The sequence below is a fragment of the Penicillium citrinum genome (assembly GCF_028827155.1).
Source record: "Penicillium citrinum strain IBT 23319 chromosome Unknown utg000004l:1.0-2404223.0:1.0-2405248.0, whole genome shotgun sequence".
Classification (NCBI taxonomy): domain Eukaryota; kingdom Fungi; phylum Ascomycota; class Eurotiomycetes; order Eurotiales; family Aspergillaceae; genus Penicillium; species Penicillium citrinum.
This window is the reverse complement of record NW_026622689.1, coordinates 1,389,811-1,409,358: the sequence shown is the minus strand read 5'-3', so window position 1 is coordinate 1,409,358 and position 19,548 is coordinate 1,389,811. Positions and strand designations below refer to the sequence as shown.

Below are 19,548 nucleotides of genomic sequence, written 5' to 3'. Positions count from 1 at the left end.
CAAAAGCTCTTCTCTGACTTGGTGTATCATTGATTGAGATAGTCATTATGAACAAATTTGGCATCTCTAGCCTTCAAATGGCGTCTCATATGGCTGCTCCGCTTGCGGAGTCAAACGCGCGATGTGCCGACGCTGACCATCTTCCCAGTCGAATACGGCAGAGTGAGCCGCCAACCTATTATCCCAAACAACCACAGTACCCTTCTTCCACCGAATACGGGCCTGCAAATCTTGCGAGAGCGCGATATGATCGAAGAGAAACTTTAGCAGATAGTCTGACTCTTCTTTCTTGTATCCGACAATGTGCCGGGTGACTGCGATTGTCAGTATCCATTTGCATCATTGCCAAATATTGATATTCATCTCAATGGCACGGGCTCGATCAGAACTTACATTGCGGGTTGACGTAAAGAGCTTTCTCGCCTGTCACCGGGTGCGTCCGGACAATAGGGTGTTCTGAGGTGACAGGATCACGGCGCGCAATACCTCCACCATTAAGACTGGCATTTACTTGCTCAACGCCCGAATGAACAGCCTTCAAGCCGTGCAGTCTCTTCTGGAACTCCGGAGACAGACGCCTATAAGCCTGTGCCATATCTGCGAAAAGGGTGTCACCACCGGTCGTAGGGCCATCGAGAACATAGAGGAATGTTGTGCCGGGTGGTTGCTTCTCAAAGGTCACGTCCGAGTGCCAGGTGATAGTGTTAGTCCGCTTTTCAAGGAAATTGGCACCAGTTCGATCATCGGCGCCTCGGAAGACCAGGTGAATCTCTGGGAAGCCCTTAGGTGCGCCTGAAGTTTGGTGGATGTGGTGACGGCCAAAGTAGCCGGCATAGTCGACGACTTCTTGAATGGGCAGGGATGCAAAGTCCTGGTCACGGAAGGCTGTGGGGGCTATTAGTCTTCGTTTCAACATGAATTGGGAGTGAAAATGTACCAACTACTCGACGTTGAGCAACATAAAGGGCCAACTGATCTTTGCCAGCTTGGGACAGCTTGCTCAATTGGACATTGTGAACCTCAGAACCAATGAAGGGAGTGATTTCATCGACTTTGGCGGGGCCACCCTTGGGAAAGAGATCGGGGAACTTGGGATCTGCATCTTTGCCATGGTCATAATGCTCGAAGAGAGTGAGAGGAGGATATCTATTTCATCGTGAGTGACAGGCTCAAAGAGGCTTTCCGCGTATACTGAGAGTTATTTACCTGGCCGTTTCATTGTCCCAGACAGGGAGGTAATTGGGATAAGTAGCTGGAGCAATTTTGTCTGTGCCTTTAAGTTCAGGATCCTTCTCGTAAGCATATCCGATCAGGTTTTCCTTGTTGTGGCCGGCATCAGTTTTGTGAGGAACCCTGAATGTGGCATCGCGAAGGCCCACAGACTCGGTGAGAGCGGGAGCCATGACTTATATGTGAATCGCGTAGAATAAGTTAATCGAATATAATGAACGTATCGAATGTTGACAGAGAGTTTCCCGTATGTACTATCGCACTACTACCTGTAAGTAGTATTGGCTAGCAGTATCCTGAGCTATTCGATGTAATCGATATTCCGAGTCCTAGACTTTGAACTTGAAGTTCGATATCACCTGTACTAGTATCAGGTGTAGTGTGATCGATTTTTGAAGGTCCTTCAGGGTCGAAGAAAGGCACTAGGTTACAGATATTCTAACTTTATATACTCTGCCATGTTTCCATTCCCGGCATTAACTATCCGAATCATGCAGTCTGGGGACGATGGCGCAATGATCGCGAGGGGAGACTCTGGTTCGATATATAATCCGAACGTGGATTTCATGCGATCAGTACCTTCTTTGGCAATTGTAGACTGCGGGGTTGTCGGCTTATCGGAATGTAGTCAATGTCGTTGGTCTCTTGCTGCGTTATACAAAGCGTGAATGGCGTGATGGAAATGGCGTATTAGCGACCAGCCGGACTGTGAAGTCCAAGCAATTTAATCAGATTACGTGCAACATTCTATGTATGTACTAGAGTATCAATTCAAGTGAATTGCATAACTATATTTGACCTAACCTTTTCTTCTTTGTGCTTTTAGTAACTTTCTTGTTGATGGCGTGCTACTTTGCAATCCTCACGCAAGGCTAACAAACACAAGTCTTTCTCTTCTAGCCACTCGGAGGTTTTAGGATGCGTCGGATGAATTCCTATCTCAAAATACCTGATTGATTCTTTTTAGTTTGAGAAGGCCCTTTAAAAGACTGATTTCTTTTCAGAATCTCGTGGTGGATTATTTAGGGCTGAACGATCTTAGGGCTGGGTTGGTCGTACTTAGTAGTCCACGAGAAAGATGCACGAAACATATAAAATAACCGATGATTCAGCTCATGCTATTTATGCTCAACAGCTTCCTAACCCAAATACCATCGCGTATGGTATCCAATCCATAAATAGTATGAAAACCATCGCAATGACGCAGCATCTCCCGAGGTCGGTTCGAGGTCAACTCATCTCAACTCCAAAACGACGCCATTCCTTAGTGGAGCAACCAGTGGAGTCGAGCTAAAACAACATCCATGCGCATTGGATAACATTTAACTCGTCGAGCCTAACGTCACTTCGACCTGTCTTGCGTGCTTCAGCCAACCGAAAAGATTTCTGTAGAAATGCCTCCACGATATCACCCGTCAGACCGGGAGTATTCAACGAATTACGCCGTTCACTCTCCTGATCCTCTTTCTGTCTCCCATTTATTTCATTGAATTGGCCACGGTGATTGTCCGCACGGGTCTTCTTTATAACGCAATTTGGCCCTCTCCATGCCCATAACCCCCCTGTGCTTGATAGATATCTTGCTTCTCCTTTTGAAGTTGTCTAGCCACCTTCCTGGTTAGATTGGGGTCCGAACGGAGGACTTGCAGAAGATCGAACCGAGACTTATCCTCGATCCACCGTGTGGCTTGTTTTGTAGCTTCAATGCGGCAATCTGATTATCTGAATCTGCCAAATTATGGCGTGATAGAATGCCAAAATGGTTGATATTCGCTCTGGGTGCATAGGTCTTTAGATTTTTTTTTCTGTGCTCTGGCCCTTCTTATAGCTAGTGATGCCCATTCTTCGTTGAACTATTCTCAATCAATATTTGTTTCGTGTTAGATCGTACGTCGACGACCACTTAGACAATCATGACGATAGAAGAAGCCAAGAGCTCTGGCTCCGACACAGACAAATATGCGTCCAAGGTTACGCCACAGGTTGATTCTGCAAGTGATACTGAATCCACCTTAACCGGCCGTCGAGGCACTGTAAAGACAATCGATTGTGCTTTTGATACTACCGAGGATCCCCGATACTACAAGCCCATTCCGGAATATGAGGGAGCTCATCGCTGGGATCCTGACTTCGAGTGGACGGAGGCAGAGGAAAAGGCAGTTTTGAAAAAGGTGCGATTATGGCAACCCATCGACTCTTCATTGTTCAAATGTGCAAAAGAAAAAAAAACTTGATATACTAAAGCGATTTCCTTAGATTGATTGGCGCATTTGTACTTTTGCTTGTATCACCTTCTTTGCATTGCAACTTGATCGAGGAAATGTTGTCCAAGCTACATCCGACAATATGCTAGATGACTTGGGCATGAACACCAACGACTACAACACCGGCCAGACAATCTTCCTAGTGACCTTCTTGGCTGCGGAACTTCCATCTCAACTACTTTCTAAATGGTTTGGTCCTGATCGCTGGATTCCAATTCAAATGATCTCTTGGAGTTTAGTCGCTGCTTGTCAAGCTTTTGTGAAGAACCGAAGCACATATTTCGTGACTAGATGCTTGCTAGGTCTTCTCGAGGGTGGTTTGTACGTTAAATTATAATGCTCTCTTGCAGTATTCTGCCTTCCATGCTAACACTTCAATAGCATTCCCGACACAATTCTCTTCCTTTCGTTCTGGTACAAGTCGAAGGAGCTTCCCATCCGTCTGAGTTACTTCTGGGTCGCTTACCAGGGTACGTCAATTGTGAGCGCGTTCCTCGCATTCGGCTTCTTGCACATTCGGGACGCAGATGGAAAGGGGGGGTTGGCGATATCTCTTCGCATTTGAGGGTCTTATTACTGGTGTGATTGGTATCATTGCCGCATTCTGGATGCCACCATCTCCAACTCAAACCAAGGGTAGATTCCGCGGTAAGGACGGCTGGTTCAATGAACACGAAGAGAAGATTATGGTCAATCGTATCCTGCGTGATGATCCTAGTAAAGGTGGTATGCACAACCGTCAAGCTGTCACTCCCCGAATGCTATGGCATGCTCTCAAGGACTATGATATGTGGGTGATCTACATCATTGGTTTGACTTGGATGATCCCCAATACACCAGCGACATCATATATCAGTCTTCAACTCAAGTCGTTAGGGTTCAGCACTTTCCACACCAACTTGCTCACTATCCCATCCTCTGTTGTCTTTATTCTCAACTTGCTAGCTTGGACTTGGATTTCGGAGAAGTTCAATATTCGCCTGCTTCTTGGTGTTGGCGCCGAGCTCTGGGCTTTGATTTTATTGATTGCTCTCGAGGTTATTCCTGACGGTACTAGTTCATGGGCTCGTTGGGCGCTTTTAACTTTGCTCATCGGAATGCCTTATGTTCATGCTATCGTTGTGGCCATTACATCTCGTAATGCAGGTACGGTCAGAACTCGGACTGTTGCGACTGCACTGTACAATATGTCGGTGCAAGTTAGCAATATTATTGGAAATAATGTAAGTGGGACTTGAAGCTAGTCACAGCTATTTGATGACATATTTCTAACACTCTGGCCCAACAGATCTACAGAGAAGATGATAAGCCATTATATCGAACCGGAAACAAGGTTCTGATCGCAATCGCGGCCTGGAGTATGGTGATGTATGTAATCGCCTGGTACTACTACGAATGGCGTAATAAGTGAGTTATCCTTCCTATATCCGTTATTCTTCAACATCATCTAATATCTTAATAGGAAAAATGCCGCCGTGTGGAACAATATGGGCAGTGAAGAGCGAGAAAGATATTTGGCGGAGAACTCACACCGTGGAAACAAGAGGTATGCTTCCATTCTATCCATTAATTCCATCAGGGATCACAAAACTAACTCTCGCAGGCTCGATTTCCGCTTTTTGAACTAGACATCATCTACTAGTAGACTACGCAGGCGTTATCTAGAAAAGAACGTGTCATCGTGATATTCTCAGTACATAAAATAGACTTTTGTATCCAGCTCAAAGAAAGGGTCTTATCATTCTTCTCAACCCTAGGTATTATTTCATCTCCGTAGACGTCCGAGTCACATGCATACATAGTAAACGTTAACAGCAGTATATCCTCAGTAACAAGATATCTATTCCCCGATCACATATTCACACCCTTCATCTCCAATCCAAACCTCGTGGAGTTTCCCAGCAGGAACGTCAACTCGCGCCCCAGCACCAAAAGTCTCCTTCTTGACTTCGCCGCCGTGAATGGTTGCATTGTCCTCCGGGTACGTGACGATAAATGTACCTCGGCGGATTAGGTGGGTTGTAAGGCCTCCATGCGTATGAGGTGCATAGTATGCATTACTGCACCAAGTCAATCATGCAGTCACACTACTACAATTCTAACAGGTCATATGTATATCAACCATACCTCCCATCTGACCAGGTGAAGACATGACGGAAGCCCCAGTCTCGCACGAGACGCTCGCTCTCGGAGCGTGTACCAACGGGGTAAATTTCTGCCATACTGTCCTCGACACAAAACACGCCGCCGTCGTCCTTATCGTATTTGTATAGTTCTGTACTTCAACTGAATTCAAGTTCCAAGGTTGACTGCGAGGCGAGATTCATTATTAATGAAGGCACTGTGAGTGGCAGTGATGTCATGGTATCACGTGGCCATGTATGCGAAACAAAAGTACGAAGTTCTAGAAAGTAGATCGTAAAGCTAGGCTGAGTCTAAATCTAAATATAAGGAGATCAAAGGAAATGGGGGGGCTCGTGGGACCAAGTTTTGGGGTTGAGATTTATGGCCGGCTAGCATACAGCGTAGAAGGATTCTGAAGGAATCGCATGTAACAAGGAATCGCGAAGACGAAAAGGAGACATAAGTAATTTCTAAGCGCATTGTTTCTTGCTCTGTCGAAATATGTAAATGAAACCTGATAACCCAATCATCTAGGTCGATGTCTCTAGCAAAACCTGCGCTTCCGGAAGCGATGAGGGTTTTTATCTGAGAGACTGCTGAAGGAAGTTCTCAAAATCGTATTTGCGAGAACTCCGTGAAAATAGTTTAAAAAATCAGGGATAGAACGCCATAAGTTGCTTAATGCCGCTTGAACGCCGCTAAATGATGAATGTCCTCGTGTTTTTGGAGCATGGCAGCGGACTGGCTAATCCTCCAGCCAGGGAGTCGGATAGTAAAGATGGTGGCGGGGAGTAAAAGAATAAAAGGGGCCAGGAAAAAAGGGTTATCTTGCAAACTCAGGCACAAGGAGTATGGCAAACATGGCAACTCTTTCCAGGGATGACCCAGACTTCTTGTCCCTTTGAAGCACAGTTGGGACATCGGACACCGGGCATCTAGAGCACGCTGTTAGAGGAGATTCTCACAAAAGTACCTGGCTTTACACTTGGTGTTTCCCAGTGTTAGCAATTCACTTTGGCGAACGAACCTTGTTGACGGCAGAAAAGCTCGAGCACACGGGTACACCACTCTGTTGGGAGCTGGTCATGATCGTGATTGAAGACGAAGGGGGATGAAGCGGGTTTCGCGAATAGTTGCGTCGTTGTCTCCGATCAGAACAAGTCTTTTTTAAAATAATACGTGACAGGATAAATCCAGCTTCACTTCTCTTCTTTCTTATTTGTTCCTTTTTTTTTTCTGCGTTTTCTTTCAGCTTTTTATTTTGGGAGAGAAGACTGGGCTGAAAGGTTCTTATAAAAGCACGTCGACGAAAGGGGAAAAGAAAGTACAAACCCTCGTCGTCTGCGTCTAAGCCCAGTTTCGCAGGGCCCCGCGATCGAAATCAAAATCTAATCGGTGGGTTTGAAGATCCTAGGAATCTATTCTCTTCTTTCGGCATTTTCCGTGTGGTAAAAAAAAAGGGTAGTTCCATTAAAACTGGGTGAAAGTTGGAGACATCAAAGCTTGCGGTCGACCAGTCAGGCAAGCTTGCCCTCAACCAGGAAATCACAAAGCATTGCGTTCCTTTAGCGCGGACGCCACTTTATCCCAAGATCCAATTATGATTGCAGACTCGGCTCCTCCCGAGTAGTCCGAGCACGGAGGTGTTCGTTGCGTTGGTATTTGATTCTGCATCCTTCATGCTTGCATTTACTGTACCCTGCTGGACATCATGCTGCTTCTTACAGAATGCTTGCTCCCGCGATACTGTAACCCTGAGCTGATGCCGGTGACGGAATGGACGAAATCCGTATCGGGCACGGATAGTGAGACGTACGATCAAGTTAGTGTCTTGCAAATCTCGTCAATCAAGTCTAGGGTGTCGAGGAAAAGTTGACGTATCCATCTGAAACCTGGGGCAGATCGCGGCCTCGGACACCCTCGGTGGGGGCCTACAATCAGGGGCTGAACGAAGACAGTTCGATGAGCTCCGATCATTGGCACATCGAACGCCATGGTTTATTTTCAGTGGTTGAAACAAATCTTCATACGCCCAATCATTGAAAAGGCTGCATGCCAATTCAAGCTGTCAGCGGGTGCCACGCGTGAACCCTCCACACTCCTTCACATTCACATCGCATCACCTTCACATTTCCCACTTCACATCCATCATGATGTGTACTATGTAGAGACAGACCCTTCCATAACCGAGACAGTGGCTCGTCCATTTCTACTGGATCTGGCGACCTGGCCGAATGAGAGTCACTAAATTTTTTTTTTGGTAGTGGAAATCCTGCTTCCTCCCTAATCCATTCCTTTTACAGCCGATCGCTAAGGCCGGACTTCAAATCTGTCTATTCTCAGGGCTGTCACTCGTCAACCTCAACCTTATCATGGGAGTCGGAGGATTTACCGATCACCTCTGCTTCCCTCTTCTCTCCACTGTTGATGTTGATCAATATGATGCATATCGCTTGGCATGTCGATCTGTCCATTCCCTTTGATATGACTGGTTCTCTGGTCCCATTCGTCCCCTGCTCCTTGAACCCCTCGGTAGAAATGCATTACTACAACAAACTCTTGCCCCACGTCGAGTCATATTGTGACTGGCATCTTTGCTTTTTCACACCGACCTTCGAAAACTTCCAAGATTTTCAAGGTCATTCGAGTATCGCTTCAGGGGCTGCATTTTCCGGTAGCGGCACGCCGCATGAGAATCCACCGTGGTGGAGACTCCATGGCGCGCATCATGCAGCATAACTTTCTTGTTTGCTTATACCGAGGGTATACACTAATTCATGCGCCCACGGAATCCTGCGGCTGCTGCTGCATTGGTAGACCCGTTCGTCGCATGGTTTGATGCTGGTTTGTCCCAATTCCTTGGCTTTCCACGTTCCCGTTTTTCAAAGGCATTTTTCTCGGCATCATTTTCTTCTTCCATCTCGAAGCCGTCTTCCTTTCAATTGTCTCTTTCTATCCCAAACCCTGGCATCTTAGGACACCACGACTCCGTTTTCCGGCAGACTACTTGACGAAGAGTCCCTTGTCCCGCATGAGTCACTTAAGTTTGCTGCAGCATGCAATTTATTTGCATACGTCGAAGGCGACCTTGTGGTACATACATATATGAGTTCAGTGCATACTGTATAGCGTCAGCTCTTTGTCATGTTTGCCTTCTCGACTGCGTAGCACTCTCTAGGTACATATGTACATACCTACCATGCTCGGTTCGTTTGCTGCAATCATGCTTCCCTTCGAGGTTGCTGTGGCACAGCATCATACCAGCTTCGGGCCCCCTGAGCCTCCTTACTTCCAACGGCACTGCATCAACTTGTCACCTGCGGCATCATTCATCTGATCTCCAAAATGACCAACGATTTTGATGTGAGCTCATCTTCTCTGCTGATATACCATATGTCGTCGCCTGCCCATAATTTCAAGTATCAGCATCCTTAGTCTCGAATCCTGAGACGCAATGACATGCATTGCAGTTCAGGGCGCGTGCAGAGTGGTTACTCAATGAAATTCGATGCTAAGTACTGTAGTATGCCGCGTGAAATATCCTGTGTTTCACAACTGAGCAGCACATTCCGGGCCTACGCTGTGCAATCAGTAGTGCGGGTGTCCGAGCCCTGAAGAAATGCATACAATGGAGCCCCTGGATCTATTTAAAAGAAAATATTGTGTGCAGCGACGCTAAATATCTCAAGGAAGATGATCTATCACATATTGTTGCTCAGGACGTCTTCTTCGCGATGCGGACCAATAATATCCCCCCTGTCTTTTCTCCGGTGCAGTCGAGAAGATGAACCAGTCGGTAGCCCTCGCGAAGTCGGTCAAGCCGAATGCACGCCCACGCCGCTAGTGAGTCCCGACCGATCTCGTCATCCTTGATCTTGAACCTAGATGCAGAATTCTGTTAGTGAAGGTCTGTTTAGGTGGTACAGCATGTCGAGGGAGTGCGGGGAAACTGAAGAGTGAACGGTCCTGCACGGTTCTCTCCCATGATGATGCAGTTTGGACCCGATATGGCAGCTGCAAAGACTCATGAGTAGGTCTGCATTAATGTCCGACCAAAGCAGCGCCTTTGCATGACGAATTCTTCAAGCGAAAAAGCGCAAGGATCACCTCTGGTCCATGCGGCTATGTGATACAAAGGCGTGCGGCACACACTGCAACAAGTGGACCAGCGAAGAGAGGAGGGCCAAAAAAAAAAAAGAAAAGAAAAGTGAACATCAAAGCAAGGCGGTTACCATCCACAGTGCAACATACCGGAGAAAACTCAGCTTCTCAACCACATTGCTCACGGTTGGGAATTCCAATTTCTGTCCCTCGAAATCGGGGTTGATGCCCGATCTACTCTTGGTACAACGACGGTAACTGCTCTTTTCGGAATCAGAGCTCACATCGTCCTGACCGGCAGCCACCGGGCTCTCAGGCTCTTCGACATGCAACTGGCAGTTGACGTATGGACGGAACCATTTCTCATTATGGTCACTAGGGGGGCAGGGACAAGTCCTGGGCTGCAAATACTTCAATCGTGAGATTAAGCGTTTTACAAGTAACGATGTCGGTCCGAGGCTCTGAGCTTCTGTACCCCGTTGGCTTGATGACCCATCCTTGCGTACCGGTGAACATGCCGTGATTTAGCATCATGCCTTTGTCCAGGTTCTGCCAGTTCAAAGCAACTAGCTGAGCACCCCTTCTCCAATAGAATGATGGGTCAAGGTTAGAGGAAGTCACCCGAAATGCAAAGGGATAGATCCGCATCAAAGATGACCGATTATGTTCGAACAAGGCGTCGCGGTGATTCAAATGGGCGTCTCGCGCACCCTTTTCCGACAGAGAGAAAATATGGACCGGGTCCTTAGCCTCTGTTGCCAAGTCAGCACTATGATCGATATACGGGATCAATTTACTGAAACATACCTGGTTGTTCAAAATGACTGAAATGATACGCGCGTGTATAGACTGCCAATTTGGCTAGAGCCTCGAGAATCTTTGCAGGCTTCTTCTTCGCAGGCTTGGAATCCTGTGATACTGATTTATCCACAGGTTCATCGTTACTTTCCGTCTCCTCTTCTTCGTCATCCTCCTCCGCTTCTGCGTCAATTTCTCCGGTTCCCTTCAGTGGTAGCGACTTCGTTTTGATCAAAATCTTCCTCTTCAATTCCGCCAGTTTAGGCAATTTGTCCGCCGGTGTACCAGCCGGAATTTCTACCAAGAACCCCTTCCACGCGTCGTGGATGATATCAACCATGATCTGCTGCTGGTCTAAAGAGGCATGGATCTCGAAGCTGACAATCACCGGGAGGTCACTCGTAACAAATGCACTGTCTCTGATAGCGTAAGCGATCTCACGGAAAGAAGCTCCTTTAGTCAGAGTATGGCCGTGTAGGACTCGAGGCTCTCCCTTTATGGCCGTTGATGAATCTGGAGCCGGAACTGGACTTGCTTCAATCTGCTCCCTGGCGTCACTTGCAGCAAGATCTGAAGTCCCCGCCGTGGGAGAAGCTGCAACAGTATTCTCTGGGTCTTTACTACCAAGACCCAACCTCGCAGATACAGATTTCGGCAGTCGCTGAACGAGCTTCTCTTCAGACTCGGCCTTCTTCTTAATCCTCTGTTTCAACCTACTCTTCAGTCCTTCATTTCCCTCTTTTGAGCCCTTGGTCTCATCTTCCGAGTCACTACTTTCGCTGCTGCTTTCACTGCTTGTCTCTCCATTCTCACTCTCGGGAGGTGAAAGCGGCTCGCCATCCCAAACATCAATCTCGACTGAGCGGCAGCCACGTAGAAGAACCTAGAGAGAAAGGTGAGTCATGCAATGTACCAGAACTAGCCCACTCTTACTCACTGATGTATACGCGCTCGCCGCCGCATCGCTATACAACTGATTACCAGTCAAATAGGTATTATGGCTAGATGAAACGAAATAATCCGAGATAGGTAATGAGCAATCCAGCTCTTCGGCAGGCATTTGAGCTCTTGAAACATCAGCCTTCATATAAGAACGAAATGCATCGACTGAGGCGAGGGGGTCAAGAGGAGATCCATCTGCGTTAGATAGAGCATCCTGCTGGACTGTTCGCTTAAATTCGTTCCTAGGCGTTTCGGATGCAATGATAGACTCATAGATTTTCTGTAGGTGCTTATCGATTCCCACATGGAAGTTATCAATGGGCTTTGACTCCAGGGGATGCAGCGAAAGATGACGCGCCCGCTCCACGAGGTCCTCCACCGTTTCCATATTGTCTGCACCTCTTCAGGCTGCTTGAACAATAAGAGCAGTCAACCAGACTTGTAGACAGCCCCAATAAAGAGAGCTAATCCCGTTTTAGACTGTTAGTCTAGTGGTCTAGTTTGGTACTGTGAGCCGAAGCGGGGGATGTCGTTGGCCGATTGGCAGCAGATGAAAGGGGCCCAACCAATGCAACGACAATATGAATCCCGACACTCACAATTGTGAATTTCGGCTATTAAGAGTAGGAGGGATAGAAAGATGTTGGAATTAAAAATCGGTGAGAATCAAAGAAATCGGGAGGGGCCACGTGAAACGGGATACGCCTCCACCCCGCATACGTGGCTGTTCTTGGTCTACAGCAATCATCGAGCCATATCATAATATTATACTTTGGGTAATATTTGGTAGATTATATGTATATTCTGATCAAAAAAAGGCATAAATTAACTTCTGGTGACTCCATTTATGCTCTCCATCATCATCGTTAAAGGTATATAATGATCAATGTCTGTTTGTGACTATATCATATGGTGACAAAGTAGGGTAAGTAATAGGTCAACTGACATCAATAAACATGTTGATACTCTCGACTATGCAAACATAGTCCTATCTGTCCCAGACATGACCACAACGCAACCTCGGAAGTTCATGGACTCGCCTCTGGTAATACCTTACGCGGGTCTCTGTTTTCAGCTGATTGTGGAAATGTCTCGATGTTAGACATGGAGTACTATCTTTCGGCATTTGAGAAGGTGCTTGCTTGACTTTCTCCAGAAATGACCTCAATGTGGATATTTCCACAAGATTCAGTCAGGAGAGTCTCGTTCCACACCTCTGACTCTTTGACTGGAAAAAGCACATTCAATCTCGATGGTGCTGTTCGGTCACTGCACGACCTCTGTCTAGCTTCTCGAACCGCCCTTCAATCTCAGCGACTAGCTTGATACCGCCAAATGTAAACTGGGTAGTTGCTTGATTTGTGTCGTCTATCTGTTCCTGTTTGACCCGTCAACAATAGACTTCTTTATTTCTGGGTTTGAATAGCATACCACAGGTATTAGGGCTGGCTCTGTATAGACATTCAAGAGCCCGGCTGACATACTCCTCTGCCAGATATTAGGAGGCAAGGAGACGAGGTTGAGTAGCCTTGGGTCCATTAGGACGACTAATTCATCCTATCACCCACCCATAGACACTTTAGACAACACGTATGGCATATTATCATACCTGCTGCTGTAGAGAGAACGATAGTGGTGAAATCTGGTAAAGAAGAGGGGAATTGAAAAGAGAAGTGGCCTATGGAGGGGGTTGGTTTTTCATATATACGGCAAGTACGACCTCCGTCATTGCCATTTACCAAGCTGTTCTTTGTACACTTTTTTATTGGTGGAGACACTTCACTTTCTTATCTAACAAATTCCCAGTCTTTCTATTGTCTACAGTCGTACCGTATACAAATAAGGCCCCCTGCTCTGGGGTTGTTCCGTCGTATCAGATTGCGGTACACTAGGACCCACGAGCATGTTCTTGCTGTTCAACAGCATACACTACTTTTATCCTGACTTACCATTATCAAATAAAGTATTAAGTGTGATACAGTGGAGGCTGCTTGCTCATATTGGAGTTGCAGCCTATGTATAGTTATCTGTGTCACGGGCTCCTCTTTTCCTGTCGTGACAATATGATACCGAATGGGGACCTCATTGCTCAATAAGATTACACGAGTGTAATTAGTGAGATGAGACACACATTAGTGTCCTGTGCTTCCATGCTAGTATGACTCGTATTCACTTCTGGGGACTTGAATTGGCCCGAAATAAGACTCGTGTTCGGATAGTTTCAAGTCCGACCCCGAGAGCGAATTACCAATATAAGACCCCCTCATCACTCAAGTCTAACATCCAAAGTCCAAATTGAACATCATCTTCTCATCTTAGCAGTATCGCTAACACTCACAATGGCTGCCCATGAACCCGTCCATTTCTTCGACATCCTCTCCACCCTCCCAGGTCAGCTTCAACCCCCGCAAATATCCCCCCCACCTAATCTGATATTGATCAACTAAATCCCAGGTTCCTCCAAATCCTGGTCCCCAAATACTCTGAAAGTCCGCGCCGTTCTCAACTTCAAGAAAATCCCCTACACTCAATCATGGATCTCTTACCCAGATATTGCTCCACTAATGAAAAGCCTCGAAGTCGCCCCCAATGAAACCGGTACTCCTTACACTTTACCCGCAATCATTCACAAGGAGTCGATATCTACGAATCCCCACGGTGCAATGATGGACTCTCTCCCCATAATTCTACATCTGGATGAAGTCTTCCCTTCCCCTCCACTCTTCCCATCCGGCGACGCGAGTTATGCGATTTTCCTCGCTCTCAGCAAAGTCGCTGCGGGTATGTCCCCGGGGATTCGTCAATTGGTACTTCCCAATGTGCCGCAGCATTTGGATCCGCGTGGTCAAGAGTACTTCAATCGTACGCGCGCGGAGGTCTTCGGTAAACCGTTGTCAGAGGTTAGACCCAAAGATCCGGAAATAGTGGAGGAAATTTGGAAGGGTGTCGTGGCAGAGAGCGAGACACTTATCAAGATGCTGAAGGGGAGAGAGGGGAGGAAGGGGCCCTTTTTCGAAGGGGAGAAGGCAGGATATGCGGATTTGGTGTTCTGTTGTATGCTAGCTTTCTTTGAAAGGATGGATCCCGATCTCTTTGGAAAGCTGATGAACCTTGGCGATGGTGAATTTAAAGCTCTTTGGGAGGCATGTCAGCCTTGGTTGGAGGGTCAGGGGGATGAGAAAGAATGGCCTGTTCCTACATCAGAGTAAGTATTTCAAGGTTACGGTGAATTTGAAGGGACCGATCTGTCGAAAAGGCCAGGAACAAAATGATTATGTAGATAGATATCATTGGAATATATATGCCACAATTCGAGAAAGATCAGTCGACGTAATAATACATGTCGGATTGAGATTGATCGGGTCAAGTCAGCCCAAATCAAATACCGTGGTCCTTCTCACACGAGGACCTAACCGCTCAAGTAGAACAAAAATACAAACCGCTCCCAGTATGACTTCTTCACGCCTACACCAAGGATGCTTACAGACCACGCAAGAAGTTAGACTCCTTGATCGCCTTTCGTCGTGCCTCACGGGCACTCTTTGTCACCTCCGAGCGCTTGTCAAGACCTTCGGTTGCATCGTCCATACCCTTGATGGGCGCATCACGGTTGTAAGGGGCGGGTGTGATATCGTGGGAGTGGTGGTGGGCGGGAATCTTGGGCGGGAGCTTCTCAGTACGAGCGGCGAGCTTCTTCTCGTAGCGCTTTCGTTGCTTCTTGTTCAAGGCTGTGACAAAGTTAATTTTAGGAGTGGAATGGATTGAGGCTGAGCAAAAAAGTAATCAACATACTGCTTGGATCAACGCCGCCCTTCTTAGTCTTGGCCTCTTTGCTGGAATCACCCAGCAGGTCCCAGAGCCAGTCCGGGTACTCGTGATCTTCCTTGGCGAGCACATCGGGTTTATTCTTAAAGTAGTTCAGACCGTTCATCTTTGTGCCAGCTGGGCAGCTGCTAGGTGGACGCTGTGGCGCCTTGGGGGCTGCGGCAGGGTTCACATCGATGTGAACTTCCTCGGGGGTACTCAATGGCTGGGAAACACCGGGGGTTGCGGAGGAAATGGCGGAGGGTGCTGTGCTGTCACCAGCGGCAGGTTGACGAGGAGCAGAGGGTGAAGGTGGGGCAGCCACTGGGGGATTGGGCGCATTATCACTGTAGGATCTGAATTGGCTCCGTACAATGGGCAGTTGGCGCGATGATAATGATGCGGTCCATGTCACGGCCTTTTGTTGCGGCAGCCGTGACAACATGCTTGTCCGACAGCTTCTGCAGATCATGGTGAAGGAGCGAATGCCGTGACAATTGATTCGGTTTCCGTGGTTCGAGATTACCACAATTAAATCCGACTTGCTGGAAAGCCGATTATGCAGTGAGAATGATCGCGGCCACGAATTGAACTTCTGAGAAAACTGCGGCGTGGACCCGGCGCCAAGCCGGAGACTGTGCACGTGATCTTAAATTGCTTACCTCATCTTTTTATACTCGTAGTAAAATGCAATTACATCTGGGTTGTATCATTATTCTCAATGTAAAAGCTCCTAATTGGGTTCTTTATTGCATTCGTGCCTAATATAATAGTACTAGGCCTTTGCAATGCCCATCTACCTGGGTACAAGCGATATGGTAATTCAAGAACCTCCTGGGCTTTCCCAAATAGGAAGTGTATTGCGGGCTGGCGGTCTCGGAGCGCGACAACACGCGACCCCGCACTGGCTATAGAGATAATCAGTAGTGATATTCTTTCCAATTGGTTGGTATTTTCCAATTTTGGAGTATGGCAGCATTGGTTTGCGTATGAGGGGCATTCTGTGAAGCATGGTGCCTTATATAGCTCATGCCCTCCACTACTTGGGCCCTAAACTCTGATAAATCTTCTAAAAGATTGAAGACTTGCCCTCGCAGTTTTAATTCTATAACTCTAATATGTCCCATTTTGAGCGAATCATTCATTCTACTTTACAAGCATGCCAAATTTGTCCAAATATTACTCTGCTAATTCCAGTCATTCTTGTGTTCATCGTCTATATCATTGGCAGCAAGGTACGCGATGGTCTCATTTTAACCAAGGCCACCTAGTCCGGTGTATAGACATTCCACTCACAGTCATGCAGATATGGATCAAGCAAAAAAGCAGACCTTTCAAAAACAACTTACCTGGTATAGAGCCTCTTCTAAATTTTGACTGGAGGGCCGAAAAGCCCCGAACAACTTCGGCCATTTAGACCAATCTATAACATCACCATGGGTACGTGCCTTCAAATTAAAACCTATATGCTCTTGTGAATAGAAAAGTGCTGACCTTGCATACTTCCACCAGCCATAAAGTCAGAACCTGTATCGGATCTCATAACAATTGACAACCAATACCTCTCCCGAGTAACAACCCGCCGAAACATAATGACCAACTACCAAAAAACGGTCCATGGCTGTCTACCGGGAGGTGAAACCGCAGTCTTTGAGCTCTACACATTCCTCTTAGCTCATTATCTTCCAACCCGCTTCCCAACAATCTTCACAGTGAGCAAGAATTCATTCCACAACAAGGTGACCGGTAAAACATTCCCGACAACTCCACCCCAAGACCCAGAAACCTGTCTACGAATCCTGGGTGAAACAGTTGAAGAGGATATTTTCTTACTCAAAGAGACGGAGACAACACACGTTTGTTTGGCTTTTACGTGTTGTTTTCCGACGGGATTTGATCCTTCATCGAAGTTAGGCTTGGGTCTTACTAGTATTCACGGGCCTGTGCCGAGCTATGAGAAGATTGGGCCTAGTATGGAGAGGTTCTTTAGGAAACTGGAGGTTGGTAAAAGTGTGAAGAGAATGAATGTAGGTTCTACCCTTTGAAGCTGGACTGTCCCGGATCTTTCCTCATCTCCAGATGATTCAAAAAGTATACTAACATCTGGCGTGCGTAGTGGAATGTCCAGACTGGTGAATACTTGATCAATGTTGCGGGGAATCACATTAATGACGGTGATGAATTCGTTGCTGATGAAGATGTTGATCATTCCAAGGTGAGCTGCTGGGAAACAAGCATCTGATCAAAGAAAGAATGAGACAAAAACTAGTAATGGCTGCTAACTTGAATCTTTCCCTTTACAAGGCCAATTTGAGAATCGAACTTCAGTCTTTGACTCGGCTCCCGGAAACGAAATTCGTTCTCTTTTGTTTCAAGACTTACCTCTATCCCCTGGCCGATATCAAAGCAGAGGGGACGGGGTCAGAACTTGCCGATGCCATTGAAGGTCTTCAAAAGGGAAACGCGCCTGGCATGTTCAAATATAAGAGCGCTGTTCGATGGGGGAAGAGTGTAGCGGAATATTTACGATCATAAAGAAGACTCTGAGTGATACCATTTTTCGCGAAATGTGACATGCATAAATTATCGTCTTCCAATGCAAGTGTATATCAAACAAATCCACCCCATCCACTAAATTCCTCTGCAAATTTCACAGCAGCCTTTAGGTAAAAGTTGTCATGATCACCCCAGGTTGTAGCCATTTCTCGCAATGACCGAATCGCCTTGACATAGTGCGCTTCAGTAGAATGTTCTCCTTTAACTGCTTGTTCGGCCGCCCATTCCCAATCTCTACCATTCAGATCAAATTCTAGAATCCGCTCTAGCGGCATCTCAGGCCGTAATTGAGCAATAAAAACAGCCAATGTGACCAGCCACCACTGTCGAACTAGAGGCACTTGAAACTTTGCTGGAATCATAGGTAGAAGAACGCGGACCGCATGACTGGTGGTTAGAACATGCACAAGGAAAAAATCATATTTCTCAGATTGGTCTTTGTGAGTCGAGACTAAAAGTGCAGCAGCCAGTACCTGGCTTTCGCGGAATTGCTCAATTGGGTTCTCGAGTGTCCATGCATTCCAGTGATTGAGGAGAACTCCCTCTCGGCTACTAAATAGCTTTTCAATATTATGGTCTCCCGGATTTACGAAAAGCCCGTCAAGCTGCTTATCAGCACGGACTTTGTCGAAAATCTCGAAGACAGATGTTGCATGGTAGGATGCTTCGATTTTATTAGGGACTGGGTCGTCCAGGTAGTTGTGAATGTTGTTGTAGCATGTTGACGCTAGGCCTAGTGCCTCCATCGCGACTTCACGACTAGACATCTCATATGCGTAGGCAAGGTGGATTAGTGGATGTCCCACTAGGTATCAGGTCAGTAAACGGAATTGAAAGGCCAAAAGGTCATGTCTGGATATGTGACATACAGTCGGCTATGATTGAATTGAATACGGGCTCTTTTCCCGAAAAGAGGTACTCTTCGACGACTTGTTTCCAGTCGTAGCCAAATCGAACTAGCTCGTCTTCGAAGAAGTCCACGAATGCTTTTTCATATCTAAAATACGAATCAGTATAGTTCTTACAGGCACATTCAGTATAGGCCCGGGCTGAACATACTCTCGACGCCCCAGATGGTCTCGCCAATCATCAGTAGTGACTTCAGCGGGGGCATCTTCCCAGGCTTCCAATAGCTTGGATTCACTCTCATACAGCCGCGTCAGATCATCTGCATCGGCTCCCTGTAAGAACGCAGCAGTGAGGAGCTAAAACCACATCAGATAAGCTCCATCTTGAGATTCAATTTCCTAAGGCTTCACTTACATGAGGTGCATGGTTATGGAATTTTCGCGCATTATATAAAATGGCATGGTTTGCATGATTCAACTTGAGCAAATGCTTCAGCGCCCTAGCTGACTTCTCTTGCGAATTCTCAAGATCATGCACTTTCACCGGTGGGATTTCAATAACTTGTTTATCCCGGGAGAAAAAGTTAAATGATTTGAGTGACGGAATCGGGAGCTGAAACATTTCGCGGTGCTTTCGTTCAACTTCACACTTAATCAAGTCGTCTTTGGTGGGGAAGATCGTAACGACCCGAAGCCCAAAATACGTCCCGCTTGCAATGTTCTCGTCGCTCTTTTCAGATGTCCAAGTACAGCAACAACCCTGCTGAAGATACTGTTGAACGAGAAGCTTCAGTTTCTTACTGATGTCGAGATCAGCTCATTGCAATCTCAACGGAGTTTGGGATCCGCCGCTTGGATTGTTGGGAAGTAAGGCCTCAGGC

At 46.8% G+C, this 19,548-nt stretch overlaps 9 protein-coding genes across 9 annotated transcripts; 3 read left to right on the top strand and 6 right to left on the bottom strand.

The window, feature by feature from the left end:
* Positions 1-66: 66 nt before the first annotated feature.
* On the bottom strand, positions 67-1,403 carry N7469_005486 (TauD/TfdA dioxygenase family protein; the record flags this gene model as incomplete). The annotated part of the gene is made up of 4 exons (XM_056644406.1): positions 67-314; positions 394-885; positions 938-1,146; positions 1,207-1,403. The coding sequence occupies 4 exons, from the start codon at positions 1,401-1,403 to the stop codon at positions 67-69; spliced, it is 1,146 nt and encodes a 381-aa protein (XP_056501220.1).
* A 1,740-nt stretch (positions 1,404-3,143) lies between these two features.
* On the top strand, positions 3,144-5,122 carry N7469_005485 (putative transporter; the record flags this gene model as incomplete). The annotated part of the gene is given in 7 exon segments (XM_056644405.1): positions 3,144-3,401; positions 3,487-3,815; positions 3,876-3,964; positions 3,981-4,717; positions 4,783-4,901; positions 4,957-5,040; positions 5,098-5,122. The coding sequence occupies 7 exon segments, from the start codon at positions 3,144-3,146 to the stop codon at positions 5,120-5,122; spliced, it is 1,641 nt and encodes a 546-aa protein (XP_056501219.1).
* Positions 5,123-5,334: 212 nt separating this feature from the next.
* N7469_005484 (uncharacterized protein) lies at positions 5,335-5,716 on the bottom strand (the record flags this gene model as incomplete). The annotated part of the gene is made up of 2 exons (XM_056644404.1): positions 5,335-5,554; positions 5,622-5,716. 2 exons carry the CDS (start codon positions 5,714-5,716, stop codon positions 5,335-5,337), a joined length of 315 nt encoding a protein of 104 aa, XP_056501218.1.
* A 725-nt stretch (positions 5,717-6,441) lies between these two features.
* On the bottom strand, positions 6,442-6,705 carry N7469_005483 (uncharacterized protein; the record flags this gene model as incomplete). The annotated part of the gene is made up of 2 exons (XM_056644403.1): positions 6,442-6,553; positions 6,632-6,705. The coding sequence occupies 2 exons, from the start codon at positions 6,703-6,705 to the stop codon at positions 6,442-6,444; spliced, it is 186 nt and encodes a 61-aa protein (XP_056501217.1).
* A 2,628-nt stretch (positions 6,706-9,333) lies between these two features.
* Positions 9,334-11,847, bottom strand: N7469_005482 (putative phosphoinositide-specific phospholipase C; the record flags this gene model as incomplete). Its single annotated transcript, XM_056644402.1, has 5 exons — positions 9,334-9,499; positions 9,870-10,129; positions 10,164-10,471; positions 10,527-11,400; positions 11,455-11,847. The coding sequence occupies 5 exons, from the start codon at positions 11,845-11,847 to the stop codon at positions 9,334-9,336; spliced, it is 2,001 nt and encodes a 666-aa protein (XP_056501216.1).
* A 1,951-nt stretch (positions 11,848-13,798) lies between these two features.
* N7469_005481 (glutathione S-transferase family protein) lies at positions 13,799-14,668 on the top strand (the record flags this gene model as incomplete). The annotated part of the gene is made up of 2 exons (XM_056644401.1): positions 13,799-13,850; positions 13,914-14,668. 2 exons carry the CDS (start codon positions 13,799-13,801, stop codon positions 14,666-14,668), a joined length of 807 nt encoding a protein of 268 aa, XP_056501215.1.
* Positions 14,669-14,939: 271 nt separating this feature from the next.
* N7469_005480 (mitochondrial 54S ribosomal protein mL54) lies at positions 14,940-15,735 on the bottom strand (the record flags this gene model as incomplete). Its single annotated transcript, XM_056644400.1, has 2 exons — positions 14,940-15,187; positions 15,252-15,735. The coding sequence occupies 2 exons, from the start codon at positions 15,733-15,735 to the stop codon at positions 14,940-14,942; spliced, it is 732 nt and encodes a 243-aa protein (XP_056501214.1).
* Positions 15,736-16,699: 964 nt separating this feature from the next.
* On the top strand, positions 16,700-17,798 carry N7469_005479 (heme-dependent oxidative N-demethylase family protein; the record flags this gene model as incomplete). Its single annotated transcript, XM_056644399.1, has 3 exons — positions 16,700-16,703; positions 16,776-17,290; positions 17,484-17,798. The coding sequence occupies 3 exons, from the start codon at positions 16,700-16,702 to the stop codon at positions 17,796-17,798; spliced, it is 834 nt and encodes a 277-aa protein (XP_056501213.1).
* Positions 17,799-17,872: 74 nt separating this feature from the next.
* N7469_005478 (questin oxidase family protein) lies at positions 17,873-19,289 on the bottom strand (the record flags this gene model as incomplete). Its single annotated transcript, XM_056644398.1, has 4 exons — positions 17,873-18,624; positions 18,689-18,816; positions 18,879-19,024; positions 19,083-19,289. The coding sequence occupies 4 exons, from the start codon at positions 19,287-19,289 to the stop codon at positions 17,873-17,875; spliced, it is 1,233 nt and encodes a 410-aa protein (XP_056501212.1).
* Positions 19,290-19,548: the final 259 nt, after the last annotated feature.